The sequence below is a fragment of the Platalea leucorodia genome (genome assembly GCF_965183815.1).
Source record: "Platalea leucorodia genome assembly, chromosome: 5".
Classification (NCBI taxonomy): Eukaryota; Metazoa; Chordata; class Aves; order Pelecaniformes; family Threskiornithidae; genus Platalea; species Platalea leucorodia.
Window position 1 is genome coordinate 100,476,024 of NC_138827.1, and position 21,663 is coordinate 100,497,686.

The 21,663-nt window shown below is 36.4% G+C and overlaps 1 protein-coding gene across 1 annotated transcript in view; it reads right to left on the minus strand.

Moving 5' to 3' along the window:
• The window catches only part of NEB (nebulin), a 127,087-nt gene that overhangs the window by 38,816 nt on the left and 66,608 nt on the right, over positions 1-21,663 (minus strand). Inside the window, exons 80-114 of the mRNA XM_082312871.1 lie at positions 20,726-20,929; positions 20,397-20,501; positions 19,782-19,886; positions 19,378-19,689; positions 18,969-19,073; positions 18,620-18,718; positions 17,358-17,459; positions 17,059-17,166; positions 15,896-16,207; positions 15,655-15,759; positions 15,466-15,570; positions 14,781-14,885; positions 13,712-13,819; positions 13,512-13,625; positions 12,552-12,749; positions 11,524-11,628; positions 10,843-10,947; positions 10,647-10,751; positions 10,078-10,185; positions 9,270-9,383; positions 8,584-8,781; positions 7,811-7,915; positions 6,961-7,065; positions 6,548-6,655; positions 6,173-6,280; positions 5,165-5,272; positions 4,409-4,513; positions 4,214-4,318; positions 3,918-4,016; positions 3,585-3,695; positions 3,310-3,414; positions 2,505-2,609; positions 1,967-2,071; positions 725-829; positions 309-413 (exon numbers count right to left, since the gene is read on the minus strand). Of these exons, the coding sequence (XP_082168997.1) occupies positions 309-413; positions 725-829; positions 1,967-2,071; positions 2,505-2,609; positions 3,310-3,414; positions 3,585-3,695; positions 3,918-4,016; positions 4,214-4,318; positions 4,409-4,513; positions 5,165-5,272; positions 6,173-6,280; positions 6,548-6,655; positions 6,961-7,065; positions 7,811-7,915; positions 8,584-8,781; positions 9,270-9,383; positions 10,078-10,185; positions 10,647-10,751; positions 10,843-10,947; positions 11,524-11,628; positions 12,552-12,749; positions 13,512-13,625; positions 13,712-13,819; positions 14,781-14,885; positions 15,466-15,570; positions 15,655-15,759; positions 15,896-16,207; positions 17,059-17,166; positions 17,358-17,459; positions 18,620-18,718; positions 18,969-19,073; positions 19,378-19,689; positions 19,782-19,886; positions 20,397-20,501; positions 20,726-20,929 (4,401 nt within the window). The remainder of the gene's footprint in view (positions 1-308; positions 414-724; positions 830-1,966; positions 2,072-2,504; positions 2,610-3,309; positions 3,415-3,584; positions 3,696-3,917; positions 4,017-4,213; positions 4,319-4,408; positions 4,514-5,164; positions 5,273-6,172; positions 6,281-6,547; positions 6,656-6,960; positions 7,066-7,810; positions 7,916-8,583; positions 8,782-9,269; positions 9,384-10,077; positions 10,186-10,646; positions 10,752-10,842; positions 10,948-11,523; positions 11,629-12,551; positions 12,750-13,511; positions 13,626-13,711; positions 13,820-14,780; positions 14,886-15,465; positions 15,571-15,654; positions 15,760-15,895; positions 16,208-17,058; positions 17,167-17,357; positions 17,460-18,619; positions 18,719-18,968; positions 19,074-19,377; positions 19,690-19,781; positions 19,887-20,396; positions 20,502-20,725; positions 20,930-21,663) is intronic.

Sequence of the window (21,663 nt, forward strand, 5' to 3'; positions counted from 1 at the left end):
TTGTACAATTAAGGGGTTATTGCATACGTACAGATATGTACAATTAAAGGTTGTTATACGGTTAACAAACAAATCTAAGCAAATGCAACTTAAATGAATTAAGACAGTTCTGTTAGTTTCAAAAGGAGACGGGCTGCAATTTTAGCTATCTGATTTGCTCTGTCATTTCACAGATCTGCCAGCTGAAAGTGTAAATCACTTCAAAAATTTCAGCTGCCTTCCCTTTCTCGAGAAATAAGGCTTAGTTTTCCTTTTGGAAACCTACTTAGAACTTTCAGCTCTCACATCCCGGAACTATTTGAACTCACATCACTAATAGCATCCGTGACTGCGCGATGATGGAAATGCTCCGGACGGTCTGGGATCGATCTCCAGATTCCTAACTGGCTCATATAATTTTCCTTATATTTCACCTACAAAGAAAATTGAAGAATGAAGTAAAACAATTTGAGATTAGAACACTCTAGATCATGCAGTTTCAAGACATTCCTTTTTCTGAAACATCAGAACTAAAACAGTGGAAATGAGATTAACTTGCATTCACCTTTGTAACACCAAAGGCAATCAGGTGTATAATGTTCCAGAGAAGGAAAGAAGTTAATATTAATAGTGCTGATCATATTTTGCTAATTATTTGACACACTTAAATAGAATGATAGCATAAGTGGCACATTCTAGGTTATTAAATGACAAACACTAATTAGGAATGAAAATGTATACGTACACTGCTAATATCATCGGTGACCTTTCGATGATAGACAATATCCAAAGCATCTTTCACTGTGTGGTATTTGCCCTTAGTATTCTCAAAGGTTTCTTTGTACCGCAACTGGTAAGAAAAATAACATATAAAAGAATATATTATATTTATCTGTCAGGAATTGTTTTAGTTTAATTTCCTACCTCCCTACCTATCCAGGGATACGTTGCTGTCCAACATCCTAATGTAAGCCCTGAGGAATTTTAAGAAGTTGCAATTGCCTACAGTCGATTGCAATTTGACTGAGACTTATGGAGAAAATTAGAGAGAGAAGGAGTTGGTATATCTAAAGCAACATTTCATCCTATTCGCTTTCAGACTGAAGACTGAGGAAAAAACATCCATGTATCACAGGACTACTCTCCAGAGCTGTGAAAGTGCCACTTTTGGCATAAAAAACCTGCTTATCCCTTCTTCCACATCCTGATCTAGAAGAAAGCACGAAGATCATTCCAGTCTTTGGAAAAAGACTTTCTGAGAGGAGAAATTCAGATGTGCAAAAGAACTGGGATGCTCCTCTGCGATATTTAAAAATAATTCTTGAGAGAGCAGTAAGACTAATCACTAGAACAAAACACCAGCCCAGCACATATCCTTTCCGGATACAACGTGCAGTCTGAAATATATAGCAAAGATCTCAGGAATGAGTAAAGTACTCTCAGCCATTGCCTTAAATCACAGATCACTATTCCACGCTTGAAGGAAAAGTCAATTTCACCTTAATAACCTTATGTGCAGCAGCTCAGGTAATTTTTTTCCCTAATCTACTTCTAAATTAAAAAATGAGCACATTCTCAGTGACATGCAGTTTATTTCTAACACAAAACTGAGATGAAAATATCTGATAAAAGGTATTCTATCCTGGCTCCAGCATCAATCATTTCACTCCAGTCTGCACTATTTGGAGATTTCATGTGTAAGCACATTAGTTTAAATCTATTTTTTTCTTTGTTGTCAGATCACACTTTAGCGCAATGGAAAATGAATTATAATAAATGAAAAAAAGCATTACAGTGACATCAAGTAAAAACTTAATAATCTCCGTAATATCAAATGGAAATGTACATGCAAATGGGGTGACCTAGTTTATGACGCACACTGAGATACTCTACGCTTTGCATGCTTGTTCCCCATTGATCCACTTTCTGGTCTTTTCGTAAAGAAACCAAGAAAAAGTAGCAGTGAAAGTGTTCATGGACTACATACATCACTGGCGTTCAGGTATGCTCTCTTGGCTCTGATCAAGACTGGTGTGTCAGGGACAGGCGTGTATTTGTCCTTCATCTTCTCATACTGAGTTTTATACTTTTTCTAAGAGAGACAGCAAAAGGGAAAGGTTATATCTTTAATCTTAGAAGCATTTGCTAATCTAGTATTACGTTAATGCCCAGGGGTGCTACACTGAGTGCATAAAGTCATTCTTGCAAAGCACTTCTGTCAAAACTTTGTGAAACAAGTTCAGCTGTTCGGCTCTTTCTAGGTCTTCCTGGTCTTGCAGCCAGTGTACCTCAGATTCTGCAAGCAAGTACTTAGAAACAGGTATCTTAGAAAATACTAAAATGTATTTTAAAAGTGTACTCTTTTACCACAACTTATAAAGGAAATGTGGAACTTAAGCATGAGAGACAGAAAACTAAATGAAGGGTAAACAGATTTGAGCCTTGAAACTATCACTAAAATTAGAAACAAAACTTCTAAACAGTTCAGCATAGTGGTCTCAAACAAAAAAACCCAAATATCTTACCTCACTGACCATGTCCTTGACACGCCTGGCATGTGTAAAGGCTGGAGTTTGACCACCAGCATGATGATGGGGTCTCTCTTTTGTGGCAAGCTCCACGTACAAGTACTGCAGCAAGACGAAAAGAATAAAAAAATATACATTTCAAGCAAGTTTTACTTTATCTTTCTGAAAAATGTCTGTAAATTCACAATGTATACATAACCACACAATTTACCCCAGGAAAAAATAATGTGCCCTTTCCTCTTCCATACTATCTCAGTTCATCTTTCTTTATCAGTACTCTTCATATTCTGTAACATGCTCACAAACCAAGAAGTCAAATGCATGTGACATTAATGAACTCTCTGCCCTACATTCAGACCTCGCTTTAGATAAAAGCATCCATAAGTTCTGTTTTTCTCTGGTGAGTATCTTCATTTTGTTCTGCCAATTTAACCCCCCTCCCAAAATTTGTAGCTAATAACTCAGATAATGAACTACTATATGAATAAAGAAATGATGATGAATAAAGGCAGATGGATAAAAATATTTATTCCTCTGATGAAGTCAGTTTCAGAGAATTTGAACAGAACGGTACCAGAGTTCAGTGCTCTCTTTCAGATGGACAAAGCTGAACATGTCCATTACAGAGACATGGTCAACATGAAAATTCATAGCCACTTAAAAATGAGCAACAGTCATTTTAAGCATCCTCTCTAGGAATTCTACACTGTTTTGAAATGGCCTGGAAAGATTTTGCTGTACTTTAAGAGTATATTAAGAGGGATCCCCTGATTGGTTTTTTTTATCAGTACAAATTTTTCACCTGGCTCTGTATTTTTTGTCCTTGCTTGGCTCTTAAGAAGTCAGGTGTATCAAGGATGGAAGTGTATTTTGTCTTTAGCTCCTTGCCCGCAGCTCTGTAAACCAGCTGGAAAAAGACAGGTCCATGAATTATTTCTTCTGTTACATATGTTAATTTAGCAGCTGAACAATCACAGCTTTGCAATTGTAACATCTCATGTATTTCAGAAAAAACAGTGAGACAGTCTGAGCTTAATTATAGCTAACAAAGGCGTGCAAAAATACTATAGAACTTACTTCACTTAAATGTGTTTTTAGTTCCTGAACTGCTCTGTATCCAGGAGTATCCAATACCACATTGTATTTAGCCCACATCTTCTTTGCGGTATCAGTGTATATATAATTAGACTGGAAAAAGAAAAGCAGTATTACTTAGGAAGCTTTTATTATTCTTGGTAGTAAAGAAAATTTTACAGTCTAACCTAACAGAAACAACTAACTAGCTGCATGGCAAGAAATCCTGTCATAAGTCTTTACTCAGTTTCATGTACTTAACTTCCTGGAAGTACATAGCATGCATGTAAATAAATCAATTGTTGTTATACATGGTTCTCAGAAGAAAAATCTTACCCAAAGCTTACGCAGCTGACGAGCACGGACCATATCGGGAGTATCATACAGGAAGCAACCCAAGCCTTTCAACCACTTCAGATCCCCTTTGTATTTATTCTATGAGGCAATTAGAAAAAGAAAAATCAAAAGTTAACTTTTGGGATAATTTCATTAATCAGTCCCTTAGCATAGTGACAAAGCATTTATCTATTACAGAATAGAATGCAAATGACAGAGGCCAAATTCTTCATTCAGTATAAAAGTATTAGGCCTGTTGTATTCAAATACCAGGTATCTTAACAGAAGTTGCTTACATCACTTGTGATGTCCCCAACATAGCGGCAGTGCAACACCTGAGGAGTGTATGGCAAGGAAATCAAGTGTCCCTGCATCTTAAAGAAATCTGACTTGTAGATCAGCTGAAAGACAAAGAAAAATAGCATTTCACATGTTTGGTCATGCTGAATATCCTAAATCTCTTCTGGTTTTTATGTTAGAGAGACACATACATCACTGACAGCTTCCTGTGTTGCTCTGACTTGACGGATTTCTGGTGTGTCTGGAGTGGTATGAATCTTGTCCTTGTACTTGTGGTATGTTGCCCGATACAACCTCTGTATCAAAGGAGACAGCATTCTACATGTTAAAAACGTAAAACGGCAAGCAGTTTGGCAGGGTGTAAGTACTTCTCTTTTCAGGGCAGTGTTTTTGCTAGGGATTGCATAACGACCAGAGAAAAGGGAGCAAACATACTATTTTCTAACCAGGCAAAGATTTCCCACAATTGTTTTTGATAGCAGCATCTCTACTACATGGAGAATCTGAGACTCTAATCCTACAAACATGTAAATATGTGTGTTTAATTTTCGTCCTATTAAAGCCAATGATCAAAGAAGTGAATACATATATATGAAACCTAAAACTATTGAGATCCAATGTCATACAGATACAAAAATTTCTGTGCAACTTTCATCAAATAGCAGCAGATCGGTTAATAAAATTAAACTGCAATTGATTTTATATTATGGTAACAGTTTTACAAGATTACAGAAAGTTACAGTTATCAAGAACCTTAAAAAGCCATACAGCCCAATTCCAAGCCTGGATCAATGATCCCTTGCCATTGTTGATGGATATTTGTCTGAACTGCTCTTAAAAGCCTCAAAGAACAGGGATCCTACAACCTTCCCAGTCAAGGTACTCTCATCATTCATATTTTGGGCCCTACAAATACAGTTGAAAGCAAATACATATATTTATTGTACCTCATTAATGACTTGATTCACTTTCTTCACATTTTCAAACCCAACATCTTTAGGTCCCAGAGTATAGCCTTTAGCTTTCATGTGTTCATAGGCTTCTTTATATTTCAGCTATAAAGTGGAAAAAGGAACAAAAACATACAGAAACTAAAGTTTATTGTGATTCTACTTACACTGCAGTTCTGACAGTAATTTATGCAGTATAAAGAGCCATATTTCTAGAGATAAACAAGTGAAATGTATCTATATCAGAGTTAAATGGACTACACATTATCATTATTTTTACCGTTGTCATGTGGCCCAAGATTAACAACATTTTAAATTTTTCTTGCATCTAATACAGTATTCTCATCTGCCTGAGGAAATTCATATTTTGATAGTAATTGCTTCAGATAATTACAGGGTTTGGTAACATTTAAGTTCTGTTAAGGCAAACATTGTCAGTGCTGGGGCTTGAGTGCACTAAGATTTAATTGCCCTGACTAGGCACACCTGGCATGTCAGGCCTTGCCTGAGCTATGTGGTAAGCGCATCTGTCTTCGTCCCTGTCTCCCTCCTCATTTCCTGGATGGACATTGGTCCTACGTTGTCGGTAACTTGTCCGTAGCCCTGTCTCCTGGATTTACCTTGGACCTATGTTGTAGGTAGCTTGTCTCCAATCTCTGCTCTCTTTCCCACAGCTCCTGACTGGATCTCCCTGGACAGACCTTGGCCTTGGTTCCTCACCTTGTCTGGGACTGTTGGTACAACCTGTTATCAGCTCCCTGCTCTGCCCACCCCCTTTGGGTACAGTGGGACTTCACCCTGGATGATGAGGTCACTGCCTATGTCGTGGTCACCCTCAGTTCCTGGCTCAGGCACCCACATGGAACTACCCCATTCTTGTTGCTCTTGGACAAGCAATCTCGTATCTGAGAAATAAGTGTCTCAAACAGTTGTGTGCTCGTACAGGATGGGCACCAAATATTCCCTTGCAACTCATGTTGTAGGAAGACTTGGTACATTACTTACATCACTGCCAATGTATTGGACATGTTTAGCATGCTGAAAGCCAGGGGTATCCGTGGGAAGGCTGTATCCAGTAGGCAGAGCATGCACACCAGCCCAGCGATACAAATTCTGTGAGAGAAGAGAGAGTTTGTGATAACGGTGTGTAATATTTGAGCGTATTCATTAGCTGCGTAGGAGATCTCTTAATTGCGATTGGCAAAAGATTTCGCCCATGTCTGCATTATAACGTGTACTCGTAGCTTAAATGAGGATATTTTCCCACTCGTTTTAGAGCAGTGAAATCTAGCTTCTTTACCTGAAAAGCTCAAGGCAGACGTTAACTTTTAAAAAATTTGAATATCAGAAACTCTGTGGACCCAAAAGTTTTATACTTACTTCACTCTGTATTTTGTTCGCATGATATGCCCGCTCCAAATCTACTGTTTTATCAGTAGGAATCATCTTGCCTTTAACATTGTGCAAATATTCACTACGATAGACAGCCTGAGAAAAAGAAAAAGTAATTAGAGGAGAGTCATAATTGTGATGTTCTCTCACATTATGTATTGTTTGCATGCATACGGGAGTTTCTCCTAAAAAATTGGATGAAAGATTTTTGGATTCAGGCAATTAATGATTTTAGTGATTCTGTTCTCATACCTTAATAAAGGCATAGGCAATGAGTTGTAGATAACCAGCAATGATTAAATGATTAAAATGAAATGATTAAAAAAGTATTAAAAGTCACATTTCTAGAATTTGTGAGGTAGTGGCATATACAATTGGGGGGTGAAAGGTGATACACTTACTTCACTTGAATTCAAGCCACTGAGGACATTCTGGACATAGACAGGAGTGTCCATGACCACAGTGTAGTCATTCTTCATTTTTTCTGCCTTAGATTTGTACTTAATCTGCAGAGAGAAATTCAAGAGCTCTAATTAGTAAGACTAGTCATTGTTAACTGAATTTATTATACTATTATATTTACTATATTCACTATTTATTTTATTACTGAACTATTCTACTAGTGAACCAGCATTTAAAGAGAAAGTGTACTGAAATTATGGCTGAACAAATGAGCGTGGCACCTTACTGGATAAGAACAGCTGATAAGTTTTATCAGGGAATATTAGGAAATGTCAGTACTCATTCATAGAAATGGCATGTGTGCCATATCATAAATATCCAACATACTTCTGATACAGAACTTATGAAGGGACATACATTTTTAAAAACCAAAATGGTTATTCTCCCATTTTTATAGCTTAATCCCAAACTAAGGATGTGTCATAAGATCTTGAGAGGAGAAAAAGAAATCATAAAATCAAGATCAAAATATTTTTTTAATATGAATTCTGCCTCATTTCTGCTTTACTTAACGGTTCTGAATGAAGAATTACTGCTTTAAGTGCTTTTCTGAGAAGACAAGTATTTAAATATATGCTTAATGCTTTCCTGAGTGGGATGTAACCTGACAATATCCACTTTTAGAGCAGCAAAGCTTAAATAACCATACATGGTTATTTAATGAATACTTCAGTAAAGAAGGATATGTAACATTTTCCAGATTATATCAGGAGTAGAATAAAGCTACTCCATCCTTTTAACACAACAGAGTGAATAAAACTAAGAAGCAAAACCAGTGTATCCACTCACATCGCTGCGAAGATCGTAGGCATGCTTGGCGTGGAGAATTTCAGGAGTGTCCCAAACAAAGCAGCCAATGCCTTTCAGCCAGTTAAGATCATCCTTGTATACCACCTAAGGTACCAGAGCAAAGAAGCAATCTGTAAGACTTCCACTGGGATCTAATCCCTTATCGCTGAATCAGTCTGAAACACAACTGTCAAATGATGGCAAGGAAGGTTTCCAGTGTTTTGACTTTTTTCTGGGTTTAAGAAAATAAAAAAAAAATTCCTTTTGGAATTTAAATAATTTTTCTTTGTTGCTTCTGTTTGGCCAATAAATAAAAAAATGTAATGATTTTTAAAAAAAAATATCCTACTGGGCAATGATTTACTAGATTGCTGGCCTACCCCTGGGCTGACCTATGCAAGGCAAGTGCATAGAAGCCTTGCACCACTAGGATTTTCTCAAACTTCCAAAGTTTGCACACCTTATGCAACCAAATAATAAAGGATAATTAACAGACAGGGATGGCTAAACTGGTAGAACTGTGATGTTATGACCCAATGCCTACACTGATAACACTGAAATTATGCATACTAAGCCACATCTCAACTACACACTTATTGCCAAGTGTTACGAAAACATGATACAGATGCTGTTTAGCAGTGCATAATACAACGGATTCAAGTGGCAATTTCAGAGTGCTCCAACTAAGTTTTTGCTAAATCATTTCCTCTAACAGAGCATAAATGCAAGAATCTTTTTAAAAAGTGAGCCACGAGCACGATTTGTGAACTTACGTCACTGAGTTGATCAGTTACTTTTCGAACATGGGCGTTGATTTGAAGATCTGGTAGACACATCCATTCGTGGAGATGTGTGCGGTAATCAATTTCACTGATTTTCTTCTGTGCATCCTTAGCAGAAATTATGTCTACCATGTCCGGAATAATGTGGACTTTGGCTTTATTCTTTTCATAGACTTCCTTGTACAGACGCTGCAGAGTTAAAGCAGTACATTAATAATGCTGACAAATAGTCTGAAGCATTAACTGTTGATAAATTTGAAGCAACATTATTGATATTTTCATGGAATGTTAGTGGGAGAGCAATCACTTCAGCTATGACTAAAATTTACATCTTGCCCGCTCTGAAAATAATTTGCAGAATCTTAACAAGGGTGATAAAATATGATTTGTCAAATTTTCATTGTACTCACGTGTTAAAAGGAGGTAGACTCTGCAGTGCCCCATTTTATACATAAACATATTACACTAAAGGTTTAGCCATGCAGGCAATTTAACAGTTGAGTCACAAGCTTGAAAAGACATTTGTAGGTGTATTACAGAATTTAGCAAATACCAAACACTGCCAAATGCCTGTGGAAACGTGATATCTGAATGAAGGCATGTGGATTCTTTGAGTAGCCTCTTCTGAGATAAGTATGGTTTTATCAGGAAAACACACATCAGAAAACAACACTTACATCAATATTAAGCTTTCCAACTCTAAGGCACCTTGCTGTATTGGGATCATCCTCAACACCTCTGGGTAGCGTGTACAGTGCTTTAAACTTGTCATATTCTTCTCGATATTTTACCTAAGCAGATGCAAAGAAAGGCAACAAATAACTGACTCCAATGAGACAATTGTATTGTTGTAACAAAATTAATCAGTAAGCAAAATATTTACTTGAGCCCAACAAGCAGAGAAAGCCTTTAAAGCAGGATCTTGGGTTTCTATTTTATTTTAAATGGCAAAGAAAGCACATCATAACTATCATCTTGTAAAAATAACAACAGCTGACTAGAAGACTTTAAAAATAAATAGATGTAGAATAAGCTATTTATTTATTGTTCCAGCTCTTTCATTTAAAGATATCCATGAAGAGAGTGATCTCTCATAAGCCTCAGTTCAGTAAAGCACACGATTATGTTCTTCTGTACTGGTAAAGCATCATTTAAAGACATTTGGTGTTTTTCTAACCTGGATGCTTATGCAGTTTAGATTAAAAAAAAAAAACTCTAACCAGACATTTTCAATAAACAGTTTCCATTACTATAAAATGTGACATTTTTTCTATGAAAAGAAGCAGCAAAGAACTATCTAACTGTTATCCAAATAATTATCACAGAAAACTGATTATCTGCAGATACATATTATATCTAAATTAAAAATGGAAGATAATTTTAAAAAAAAACTTTTTTATATCTGTAGTATATGCAAGGCATGAAGGATTTCATTGCTAGAATTGATGATCTGATTACAAAAAAGAAAGTATTTTATTCACTTACAATACTAGCATTATGCTTCAGTTCTTTTGCACGTGCTAGGGATACAGCATCGGAGGGCAGTATATAGCCAGTAGCTTTCACTTTTTCCCAGGCTTGCTTGTAGAGATTCTATGGGGAAATAGAAAGTTTCTGTGAGTGGAAAAATTCTTCCCCTGGGTAACAACCAACAACCAATAGAAACCAAAAGCCCTTCTGTTTTCTTTATACTTAATATCAAGAGGCTGTAGACTAGTTTAATCTTGACAGTGCAGATAAAGGGTGACAGAAATGCTTTCTAACTATTCATGTCCATTCTCATGCAAGGTCTTAGTTTTGTTCAGGTGCAATTTTCTTCAGGGAATCCATTTATTAATGCATGTATTTTGACAAGACTGGAACTACAGTTAGAAAATACACCCTCTGCCTGAAATACAGCATCTTCCCCATACTCAAGCAATGCAGAGGGCTGTCACTGGCTTTGATAAGCTCCATGTTTAGATGTTTATCTTCAAACAGAGTGAACAAAGACAATAAAACAAAAAACCCACATTGTAGCACCTTAAGAGAAAAAAATGTGTAGAAACACTTACATTGCTAAAGAGATGTTTCAAATTTTGAACTCTTTCAGAATCCACTGTTTCAGTCACAGTTGTATACTTGTCCTTAGTTTTGTGGTAATCTTGCTTGTATTTCACCTGTAAGATGCAAGACAGATTTAGTTAACTTGTTTCAATTCTCAGAAGGAGCATGGGGAAAAGCCTGAGTAGAAAAAGTGGGGAGACTCACATCGCTAGCGTTTACGCCACTCTGCACTGCAGTCACGTAGAGAGGTGTGTCAGTAACAACACCAAAGTTCTGAAAATTCTCTTTTCCTGCAGCTGTATATTTTATCTAAGGAAACAAAACAAAACAAACAAAACATTAATGCTGAAAATGACCAGGAAATTCCCTGCCAGCTTCCTTTAAAATCATTTCTGAACAGCTGAAGCCCAGGATTATAGCCTAGTTAAGACCAACTTTAAAAGTGACAGGCCATAGGAAAGAAATACTTAATATATAGCCAGTATGAACTAAGGAATAATGAAAATTGCACATCAGTGTATAGCACCTAGTAGGCTAACTGTACAATCAGCAAGGCAAGAGACACTATTTTCCCAACATAAACATCTCATTGAGGTATCTTGTGGACAGGGTAGCATACAGAAAGACAAAGTGTTATCTTCTCACTGTTAAAACCCACAACCTTGCTGTCCTTCCACTCTCCTAAGTTTTCTGCTCCTTCAATAACAAAAGTGATCATGTCTCCACAGATGAAACTAAAAGAGTGTATTAGTTTGAACAAAATATTTCTGATGTAATAGGAATTCATTCTGCTCTGGACTAGGACAGGTGTCAGTCCCAGTGAATTATAAATGGAAGAAAAAAATATCTTGTAAATATCTACTTATTTGAGGAAAACATGCTTACTTGGCTCTGGAGGTCATACGATTTTTTAGCATGCAGGATTTGTGGAGTATCCCAGACATAACATCCAAGTCCCTTCAGCCAATTTAAGTCGTCTTTATACACCACCTATATGGAAGAAAGCAGACTATTAAGTTAGGAAGAAATTTGCCTTCTGCTTGAAGAAAGTAGTATTTGTTTCTTCTCTATATTCAATATCTTCCACTTGCGCAAACTCAGTGCAGAAGGTTACCACTGATTCTGAACCAGACCCATTCAGTAATTCCAATCTATTTGGAAGTTTAAATGTGAGCACGGAGAAGACTAGCCCATCTCACAGTTTGCCTGAATGATATTTACCCACAGGATTTGCAAGGGAAACTAAACCACATAATACAGCATAGTAATAGGCCAGGCAATTAACACATCATCAAATTTTATTAGGAAGGTCGGTTGGCCCAAGCTGAGATACTGTTGACTATGTAATATGAAAAAGTGTCGTGGTTCAGTGTGCCATTCACTCAGCTCAGACTCTGTGGACTGATACAACCCCAAACGAATGAAGAGAAGCCTTTTCCAGACCCACTGGATCCAGGAGGATTGTGGATACTGTCCTGGCTCCTGTGCAAATTCCAACATTCCCAATTCCAATACATAACCGTCACTGCAGTGCAGCAACATTCTGACTGTACCATGGTACATCCACAGCCCTCCTCTGCGTGTGCCAGTGGTAAGCTTTCTATACAGTCTCATCCAGTCAAAGAGAGACTAAGTGTTGATAGTGGTGACCTTTGGGAAGGTTTCATAAATGTCAACTTAAAATTTTTACAATTTACAAATGAATAATAAATAACCAGACCATTAAAATGTCCCAAAGAAAACTGTAAAAATGTAATTTTTGGTACTATGCTACCAAGCAATCTAAGACCATGGTTATTAATTTCATATTTAAATACTATGGAAGATATTTGAAAGTATTTTATATTTAAATACCTTGGAAAAAATTACATGAAAGGCTACTAAAATGTCAAACAAATTAATGAAACACATACATCACTCAAAATTTCCTGGGCTTTTCTGGCTTGAATAACATCATTTTCTTCAGGTGAACAATTCCAGTGATGGAAGTAAGATCGGTATTCAAGATCACTGAGGATATACTGGCACTTCTTGGCTAGCACGTGATTCATCATGTCACTTGGAATATGGACATTTGCTTTGGTGTCTTCATAATTCTTTCTGTATGCCAACTAAAAAGGAAAGATTGGGGAAAAGGCGAGAAGAGAGAACAGTGTTTTTCTGCGTAATTTTGACTCTAGCAGGCTACAGGTTATAGCATAATCTGAGGCATGCTTTCTGGACTTAGTAGCTAAACTCCCATGGGATTCAATAGGATGAAATCTTAACTTCTATATTAATCACAATTTATTCTGATGAGGTTCTAGAAGGACAAGAATGACCTTCTTCACTTGCAGATTTAGCAACTGGTGAGAAAATTAACAAGACTTGAAGATGAAAAAAGCCATATGCTACAAACATGTTTTTAATCTAGTTAAATCTCCCTGTCCAAATGAAGAAAAATATTTGGGATTATACTAACTTTATGCCCTGCACGACATGCAGTGGTGATAATAACAAAACACCAAATGTGCATTTACATTTCCAGTTCTTAAATTCCTATTTCAATTCAAAATTAACACTTTTTCTTTGTAAAGCAAAAGAATCCCAAGTCATGTAGTATTTCTTACTGCTCAGATTCTTAAACTGAAATAGAAAAAAGGTCTATTTCCCTATTCTAATATGTCTAATAACTAAACAAATCCCTTCTTAAACTCCTAAATCATTTCAAGCTCAGTGATTCAACCCACGTACAAAATAACCATTCAGGAAACATAAACATGTTGAAAACACTCTTACTGGTGTTATTAAGCATTGCATTATTTATGTTTAATTATGTCACACTGAAATAAAGAAAATGGAAAATACTACAGCAAGACTAATTCTCTCCTTACCGCGCTCCTTATTTTCTGGAATGCTAGCGAATGAACGACGCTGGGGAAATCACCAATCTCCTTCCCAGCCAGGTAATGGCCTTTCAGCTTCTCATATATTTCCTTATATTTAAGCTGCAAAATATTCATGTGGAAATCTTAAAGTTCATTCTAACAACATATAGGGAAAAAAAGAGAACAAATGGAAAATTCATACTAACCTCACTATTTATGTAGTTCGCACGCTTTGCTCCAACAACTGGAATATATTTCTCATCCAAAGTATACCCAATGGGCTTGCTGATTTCCCAAGCTTTTTTATAAAGTTTCTAGACAAATAAAACACATACAGGCTTTGATAAAAAATCCATTATACTTTCCAAGAAACCTGACTCTGCCATTTATACATACATGGAATATGATCACTTCTATAGAGTAGTTCCTTATTCCATGAATTGTCCCAAAAAAGTAAATGAAGAATGTTCATTTTGAACACTTATTCAGTGTGAGTAAGGCAAACAGAATACATGTTCCGATTCAGGAAGGCACCTGAGCACAAATTTGAGCTGATCTCTGCCTTCTTTACTGTATTTGGAATTCAACATTTCTCATCCAGAAGAGTAACAAAAATACCCAGAATGTAGATATGAGCTCTTGTTTAATAGTGCAGTATAGAAATGACATTGATAATTTTATAGATAGATGTTCGAAATTGTGAAAAATCTCCAAGTAATACTATTGTTTATTATAAGAGCATTAATTGCATCAGTGGCACTTTTCTAATACATCATGTTTTGTTAAATATTGAATATATTTACCTTCAGACTAAATTATGAAGCACCTACTCATATGAATGAGTAGTCACATTTTCGAAAAATAGAGATTTCCCATTAAAATTGGTGAGACTACTCAAAAGTAACTGCTTAATAATGTAAATCATCTACAATTCTCCTCTCTTATAAAAAAATAAAGGTAAATAGGAAGATATTATTGGATGGAATTATAAATTGGTTTTGTCACACAAACTCTACTACTACTACTGCTATTACTACTTCCAAACACCACACAGCAGAGCTTTCAGATCAGTTCAATAAGGAAAGAAATTATCCTTATCCCAATGATCCAAACTGGGAAAAACGGAAGAAAAAAGAGATTACATCACTTTCCCAGTGCCACTCAGTAGACTAATGACAGAAACAGAAACAGAACGCCTTTCTAAAGTCCACGCCACATTCTGTTGCTTTCAAAACAAACAAATTAAAGCTTAGTTAGATATTTATCAAATCTTACATCGCTGTATAGTAAGGACATGTCTTTGGCATGGTTCAGCGCAGGAGTATCATCAGACCCAATATATTGGCCTTTCTCAAGGTTAAATGTTTCTTTGTATTTTATCTACAAAAGAAAACAAACACAATGTTAATTCCAGAGGAGAAATAAATTATCCCAACTAGTCCACCTATTAGAAGTAGACATTAATTTTCTGTTATGTTATCATATCTTCAGTAATGTTGTGTAATACATTCCAACCACTATAGTACACAGGCAAATGCCATCCATTTGTCACACCACAAAATCCACACAGTATTCCAGTGAAATTAAACATACTGATCAGCAAACACAGGTTAGTAGCAATGCCAGGAACTCCACTAGCACTATACAGGTAACTGCGGTTCCCCAAGGATAGGACTCAATTTTAAACTACCATAAGCAAAATCTATGTAAACTCTAAATAAGGGACATGCTGTATGCTTCTACAGGAAAATGCAAAATTATTTTGGATAGCAATATTGCATTGTTCAGTTATATCACTTCTTACTAAACTTATTTACCTCAGTAAAAGTCTATTATTAATGAAGCATGCATATGCACACACACATACATAAGGCTAAACACAGTATAGTTTCGCAAAAGCAAGTCAGTCATCTACTAATTTCAGTAATATAACAGTTTCTATTTAAAAAAGAGTACCTACATCGCTCTGATTGACAGAGTTAACCTTTGCCATAATAATGTCGGGAGTGTCAACCACACTGGTATAATTAGAAAAGTTATCAAGGGCTTCTTTCGTATATGCTCTCTGCAAAGAGATGAAATATTTTCTTAAACGCTGTGCATGAGAAAGAAGAGCTAATCGCCTAACTGCTAAAATATATTCTCTTACCTTATTTATCAGTTCTTGTGCATTCTTAACTTTCTTATGTTCCACTGAATCCAGAGGAATCCAACCACAGCCACGAAGCCATTCCAAATCAGATTTATAAATATTCTAAATTATAAAAGATAATAAAAAAGGAAAGAAATAATTTAATTCAGGATGGCATTTTCCAGTCTTACATAATATGGACAATATTCTTAGACCAAACTAAGTGGAAATTACATAATATGCATGTAATATCACTCACATCACTTTGCAGATCATAGGCCTTCCTTGCCTGAATACAGTCATTCTGGTCAGGATGGCATGTCCATTCGTGCAGGTATTGGCGGTAGTCTATATCACTGACCAAGGTCTGACATTCCTTTGCTGCTACGACTGACACCATATCCGGAGGGATGTGAATTTTGTCCTTTGTTTTGTGATAGTCTGATTTGTACAATCTGTCATTCTGGATCTCGCCTGCGTGCTCAAACCACACCAGTTTTGGATCATCTCTCATACTGGCAACTCCAACGTAGTGACCTCTTTGTTTGATGTAGTCAGCTTTGTATTTAAGCTGATGGAAGAGGGGAGAAATATGTATAAAATCAGCACTGATTACATCCGCTCTGTTTTTAACCTGTGAACAGCTATGGCTTTGTCAACACAAAGAATAGATGAGACAAGGAGTTGTCAACTGCAGTCTTAGGTTTCCAGTACATGACCAGATAAAAATATGACACAAACAGTAATGTTACTTTGTATAGTCCTTCCACTTCAAAATATATGATTTTCTAGACTAATATGCTACCATTTTTCAGTAAACAGTATTTTTAACACCAGAGGAAAGCCTTGTTAGAAAATGTTTGCTAATAAGTGCATTTAGCCTCAGTTTTGCAAAAAATTTTTGTACCAAATTATTTGAGACTGTCTGAAGAGTGGATGCTTATTTAAGGTATTTACATCACACTGTTTTGATAAAATGTATATTCAAACTGAGTCATGTAATAATTTCAGCATCCATTAGGCACAAGTTTAAAATGTAATGTGCGTACCATCTTACAGTTTTTCAAGGAGGAAGCCTCCATAATATGCCAAAAAGTGAAATCAGAGCTGTATATTGTAATCCGAATATCACTTCAATTATTTAATATTTAGAGAATATGGAAGTCCACCTTAGTTGATTTTGAAAGGACTGTTTCTGGAGAAAGTGAAGGTGGAAAGGAGAATCTGACCTTTCAGCACTGATAGCTGTAAAACCCATAATAGCAAAGATGGCTGAATTGTTTGGAGGACAGTGGACTTCATGAAAAGCCTACTGGCTGTTACCCCTAATGGAAAGCTTCCTATGACTGTTGTTGAATATGCAAGGCCTTTAACATTTCCAGGCTTCCAAGCATTTGCCTTCCTAGTGAAAAAAATTATTACCTCACTTTGGACATCATTTGAGCGTTTGGCATGACAGATCTGTACAGTGTCAGGAGGTAAGAGGTAACCAGTGGCTTTTTCTTTCTCCCAACTTTCCTTGTATAAATTCTGTGGAAAATAAAAGTAAGGAGGAATTCAACACTACTATGATGATAATTATTACCATATATATGTAACCTATATTAAAGTATAAGGATAACGAGTCCTTCCTTTAGGATGTTCTTAAATAAGGCAAGTTTTCTAAATTCCTCGAAAGAGTTATTAATGTGAGTAGAAAGTGTCAAGGAGAGATCACGTACCTGATTAAGAATTCTGGCTGCCTCTCGGGCCATATCTAGCTGTGGTGTATCTGTTAGAGTATAATTTGACTTGACCTCATTCCATGCTTTGTGGTATTTAACCTAGAACAAAGAAAGAAATGACTGCCTTGCAGCACCATCACAAAATTGGGAAAACATAATACCAAGGCCCATATTTTATGCATGAAATAATGTATAAAACCCTGAATTTGCAAGGCTATTAGACATGACACATTAAATATACATCCAAAATGGGTATCTTTTTAGGAAGGAAATTATACAAGACAAGAAATTACAAAATTTCTCAGAGAAAACTTTGAAAACTTGTTCCAAGGCAGCTGGATGGACAGGGAAGAACCTTCAGAAGTCAAAGTTATGCTACCTGTTAGGTCTACAGGGATGTACAGCCAACAGCCAAGCAAGAAGTGTTTGAACCAGGGCAACAGATTTTAAGCTTTCTAAGAGCAAATCTCTTTACTCAGCATGATCTCTCCGTGAATGCAGCATTCGAGCATCTCCCAACCACAGATAGCTACACTGAGTCACATTCCCAAGCACAGGACATGCCCAAATGTGTGTATGTGATTCTATGATTCTATGTGGTTGCATGACAGAATGCCATTCAATTCAACCGTATCATTCTTATTGCCAGCTTATCACCAGTGTTTGAATTAATGCAAGTGTTTAGCTTGGCCTGTTCCCTAACAGAAGCATATAGCAAAAAAGAAACACAACCTCATGAACTGAGAGGGGGGCCATGTCATTTCATGTTCACAGCCCAGCTCCTCACAGACTAGCCTTCAAAAACATATAAAGAATGGCAAGCTGACAGCACACCAGTTCTGCTCATGTTTATTGTTACACGGTACTTAACTAAAAAGTGTAAACTCATACTGGCATAAGTGAGAAGGATTAAGCATTATGGTTGCCAGAGTGCAAGTGGTTATTTACGTTCATTTTGTCAGTGATCACCAATGATATCAGCCAAGACTGAAAGAAGGGACTCGTTGCAGAACTGGCACTGGCTTTTCACATGTCTAGGAAAAATGTTATTCTGCCTGAGGACCTTCTTCCTTCGTAAGTGATGGAGATGAGCTACTGAAGTCTTGTTCATCTTTATGTCATACATTCACAGAATTCCCAGATCAAGAATTTTTTTCCATTTTTTTTAAAGATAAAATAAATAGCCTTTTAAAGATAAAATCCTACCCTGTAAATATACAGACCAAGTTAACAGCCTGGAAACATGCTAGCAAACTTACTTCACTAAGAATTTCACCACTTTTCTTTGCTGTGATATAATCGACTCTGTCCGCCACTGGAGTAAATGGAAGAGTTTCAGCTTTTGTACGGTACTTTCTCTATACAAGAGAAAAGAGGAACAGTCAGATTATACTGGAATATTTTATAGCTAACACAGCAGTTCTGAGTACATAGACAAGATAAGAAAGTTTACATGGAAAGAAAAACTCTCCATACGCAATGAATGTTGTGGAAATACTCCAGTTGTACTTTTTTATTTTAAAAAATATTTATGTATTTAACCATTAAAAATACTTTAAATTACAAATACCCTTAAGAAAATTTTAGTATTGAAAAACATTTTGTTACCTCATTCAAGAGATCGCCAGCATATTTGACATGGTTGATTCCAACTGAATCATTTGGCAACCATCCAATTCCCCGTAGCCATTCTAAATCAGATTTGTAGATAGCCTGGGAAAACAAAATAGGGTCCATGCTGTTAGTTACAGTTCCCTGTACAATCCAGCAAGATTCATAAATAATGGCACTTACTTCCACTGGTTAAAAGGAGAACAGTAATTCCAACGTGAGCACTATATCTGAATTTATCACACTTCAAACTTGGCAATATATAAGCAGCATATATTTTGCATTCCTAATAAACAGCAAAGCCTATTCACTGAATTCAGTAAAAGATTCCCACTACTTAGAGCTGAAGCAGACTAAGAAGAAACAATACAGTAGTACATTAAGCTAAGTTTTCATGTTGACTTACATCACTCTGAAGATCGTAGGCTTTCCTAGCCTGTATGACATCATTCTGATCTGGAAGACAGATCCACTGGTGCAAGTAATGACGGTAATCAACATCACTGACCAAAGACTGACCATGTTTAGCTGATAGGATAGAGAGCATGTCTACTGGTAGGTGGCACTGTGTCTTCCATTTGGCGAAGTGCTTCTTGTATTCGAGTTCACTCTGAACTTTGCCTATGCCAAGGGCAAACTGCATTTTCGTATCTGCTTTTGCATTTGGAACTCCAACATAATGTCCTTTCTGCTTCTCGTGATCCAGTTTGTATTTATACTGGATAAAGAGCAAAGATCACCGTTACTAACAGTTATCATGAAATAGCTCTTAAACCATGTGAAGAGCTAGATGCATCTTTTGGCACTTACATCACTAGCAATTTCTCTAGAAGCTTTGGCTGCCTTGATCGGGATTGCATCTGCTCTCAAATCATAACTCATCTTCATCTCATCCCAAGCTTCTTTATACAGTTTCTGAAAAGACAGCAAAATGTCACACATATGCTAAATGCTCTGGCATTTGCCATTAAAGAAACCCATAGTTTACTGCCATTTGTTTGCTGAAACAGCGTGAGAATTTTTTGTCCATTACTCCTGCTCCTAGCCATAAATACTGCTGCGAATCTTACTGCCTTTCAATCATGTACAGTACCTGCAACACCAGTTTTGCAACTTATACTGCATAGAAGGGTGTTTGTAAAAGTTTAGAAAATATTTATATGCCTTGGGCTCTCGTCCATTTCAGTAAAATATTATCTCAATGGTGCATGATATTAACAATTTTTAAACAGCTGTATGCAATTTATTTTAAAATGTCCAAATCCTTTAAGAAGGAGGGGAATGTTGCAAGCCCTGTATGAGGACAGACTTCAACGAGATTCACGTGACAATCTTCAACTTTGTAAATAACATCTTAGAACGTTAAAATTCACAGGATACACATGCTATTTTACAGAAATGAAGAAAATAGAATGATAAGCATACCTGGCTATAATTAGCAGCATTAGTCTTGGCTAGGTTGATTTCAGGTGTGTCTGCCATAATATGGATCATAGTCTTGTCCTTTTCCCAGGCTTCTTTGTATTTTGGCTGTTAAAATAGTTCGTTTTATGATATTGTAATCATGGAATTTCACTTGTCAATAACATAAAATCCCATAAATCTCTCCTGAATTATCATCTCTAAAAAATAAAATGTCTGGAAAAGCACTAAACTTGACTTAAAATACCACTGATCAATTTTATATTTTAGCACTGAGATTTCTCTTCAACTGTTTATAGCCTCAAAACAACTTTAAGAACATTGTCACGTACAATGCTGACTTGTTCGGCATTCACTTTAGCTAGAAGAACGTCTGGAGAATCAACAACACTGGTGTATTTCAAGCTTTCAATAGGTGTACGATACACATTATCACTCAGGAGATTCTGGGCATGCTTCACTCTCTTAACATCCGGCGAGTCATTAGGTAACCAGCCAATTCCACGGAGCCATTCTAGGTCTGACTTATAGACAGCCTGTATCAGACACGGTCAGAAAAGGAAAACATTGTGTTTAAAATGACTGTCTTAAGTATTTTAAGCTATACAAAGCAGTATACGTTTTAGAAAATGTCAAATCAGATAGAGCTAGTTTAATCCTTTTTATATACAAGAGATGTTCAGTGTCATAAGTAAAATACAATCTGGGAACCAGGTTCTAAAGTAGTTCATTTCTTAAACAATACATTCTAAACCTTATGCAGTTAAATAGAGGGGAAACAACTGAACAGAATTGCTGTTAATGGTGATGAGTATTAAAATGTTAAAAGAGTCTTCGTGTGCCCTCCAAAATACTTATTCCTCTAGCCACTTCAACAGTTTAAAAGTCCAAACAAAAAACCAAGCTGCCCACCAGGAAATTTAACAAAAAGGAGGGAAAGAAAAAAGTTAAAGAGGTAATGGTGGCTAGAGCTAACTGGCATAACTCCTGAAGTGGTATCAGGCAACATTATTTAAGTTTTAAATGAGCAAATCCTTCAGCAAGGAACATAAATCTCACCTCCGAAGCTAATAACTGAAACAGAGGAAGAGTGACTGATGTTGACTGATAGGCAGCAAAGACAAGTCAGGAAATCAGCTGCACTGACTCCTCCTGCTTTGAAATCAGCCATTAAAACATCTTACCTGCTATCTTACATAGCTTTCTTGCAATTAAATAAAATTCGAAGTTGGCTCAGATAAACAGGAGTAATAAAATCCACCTGATTCCA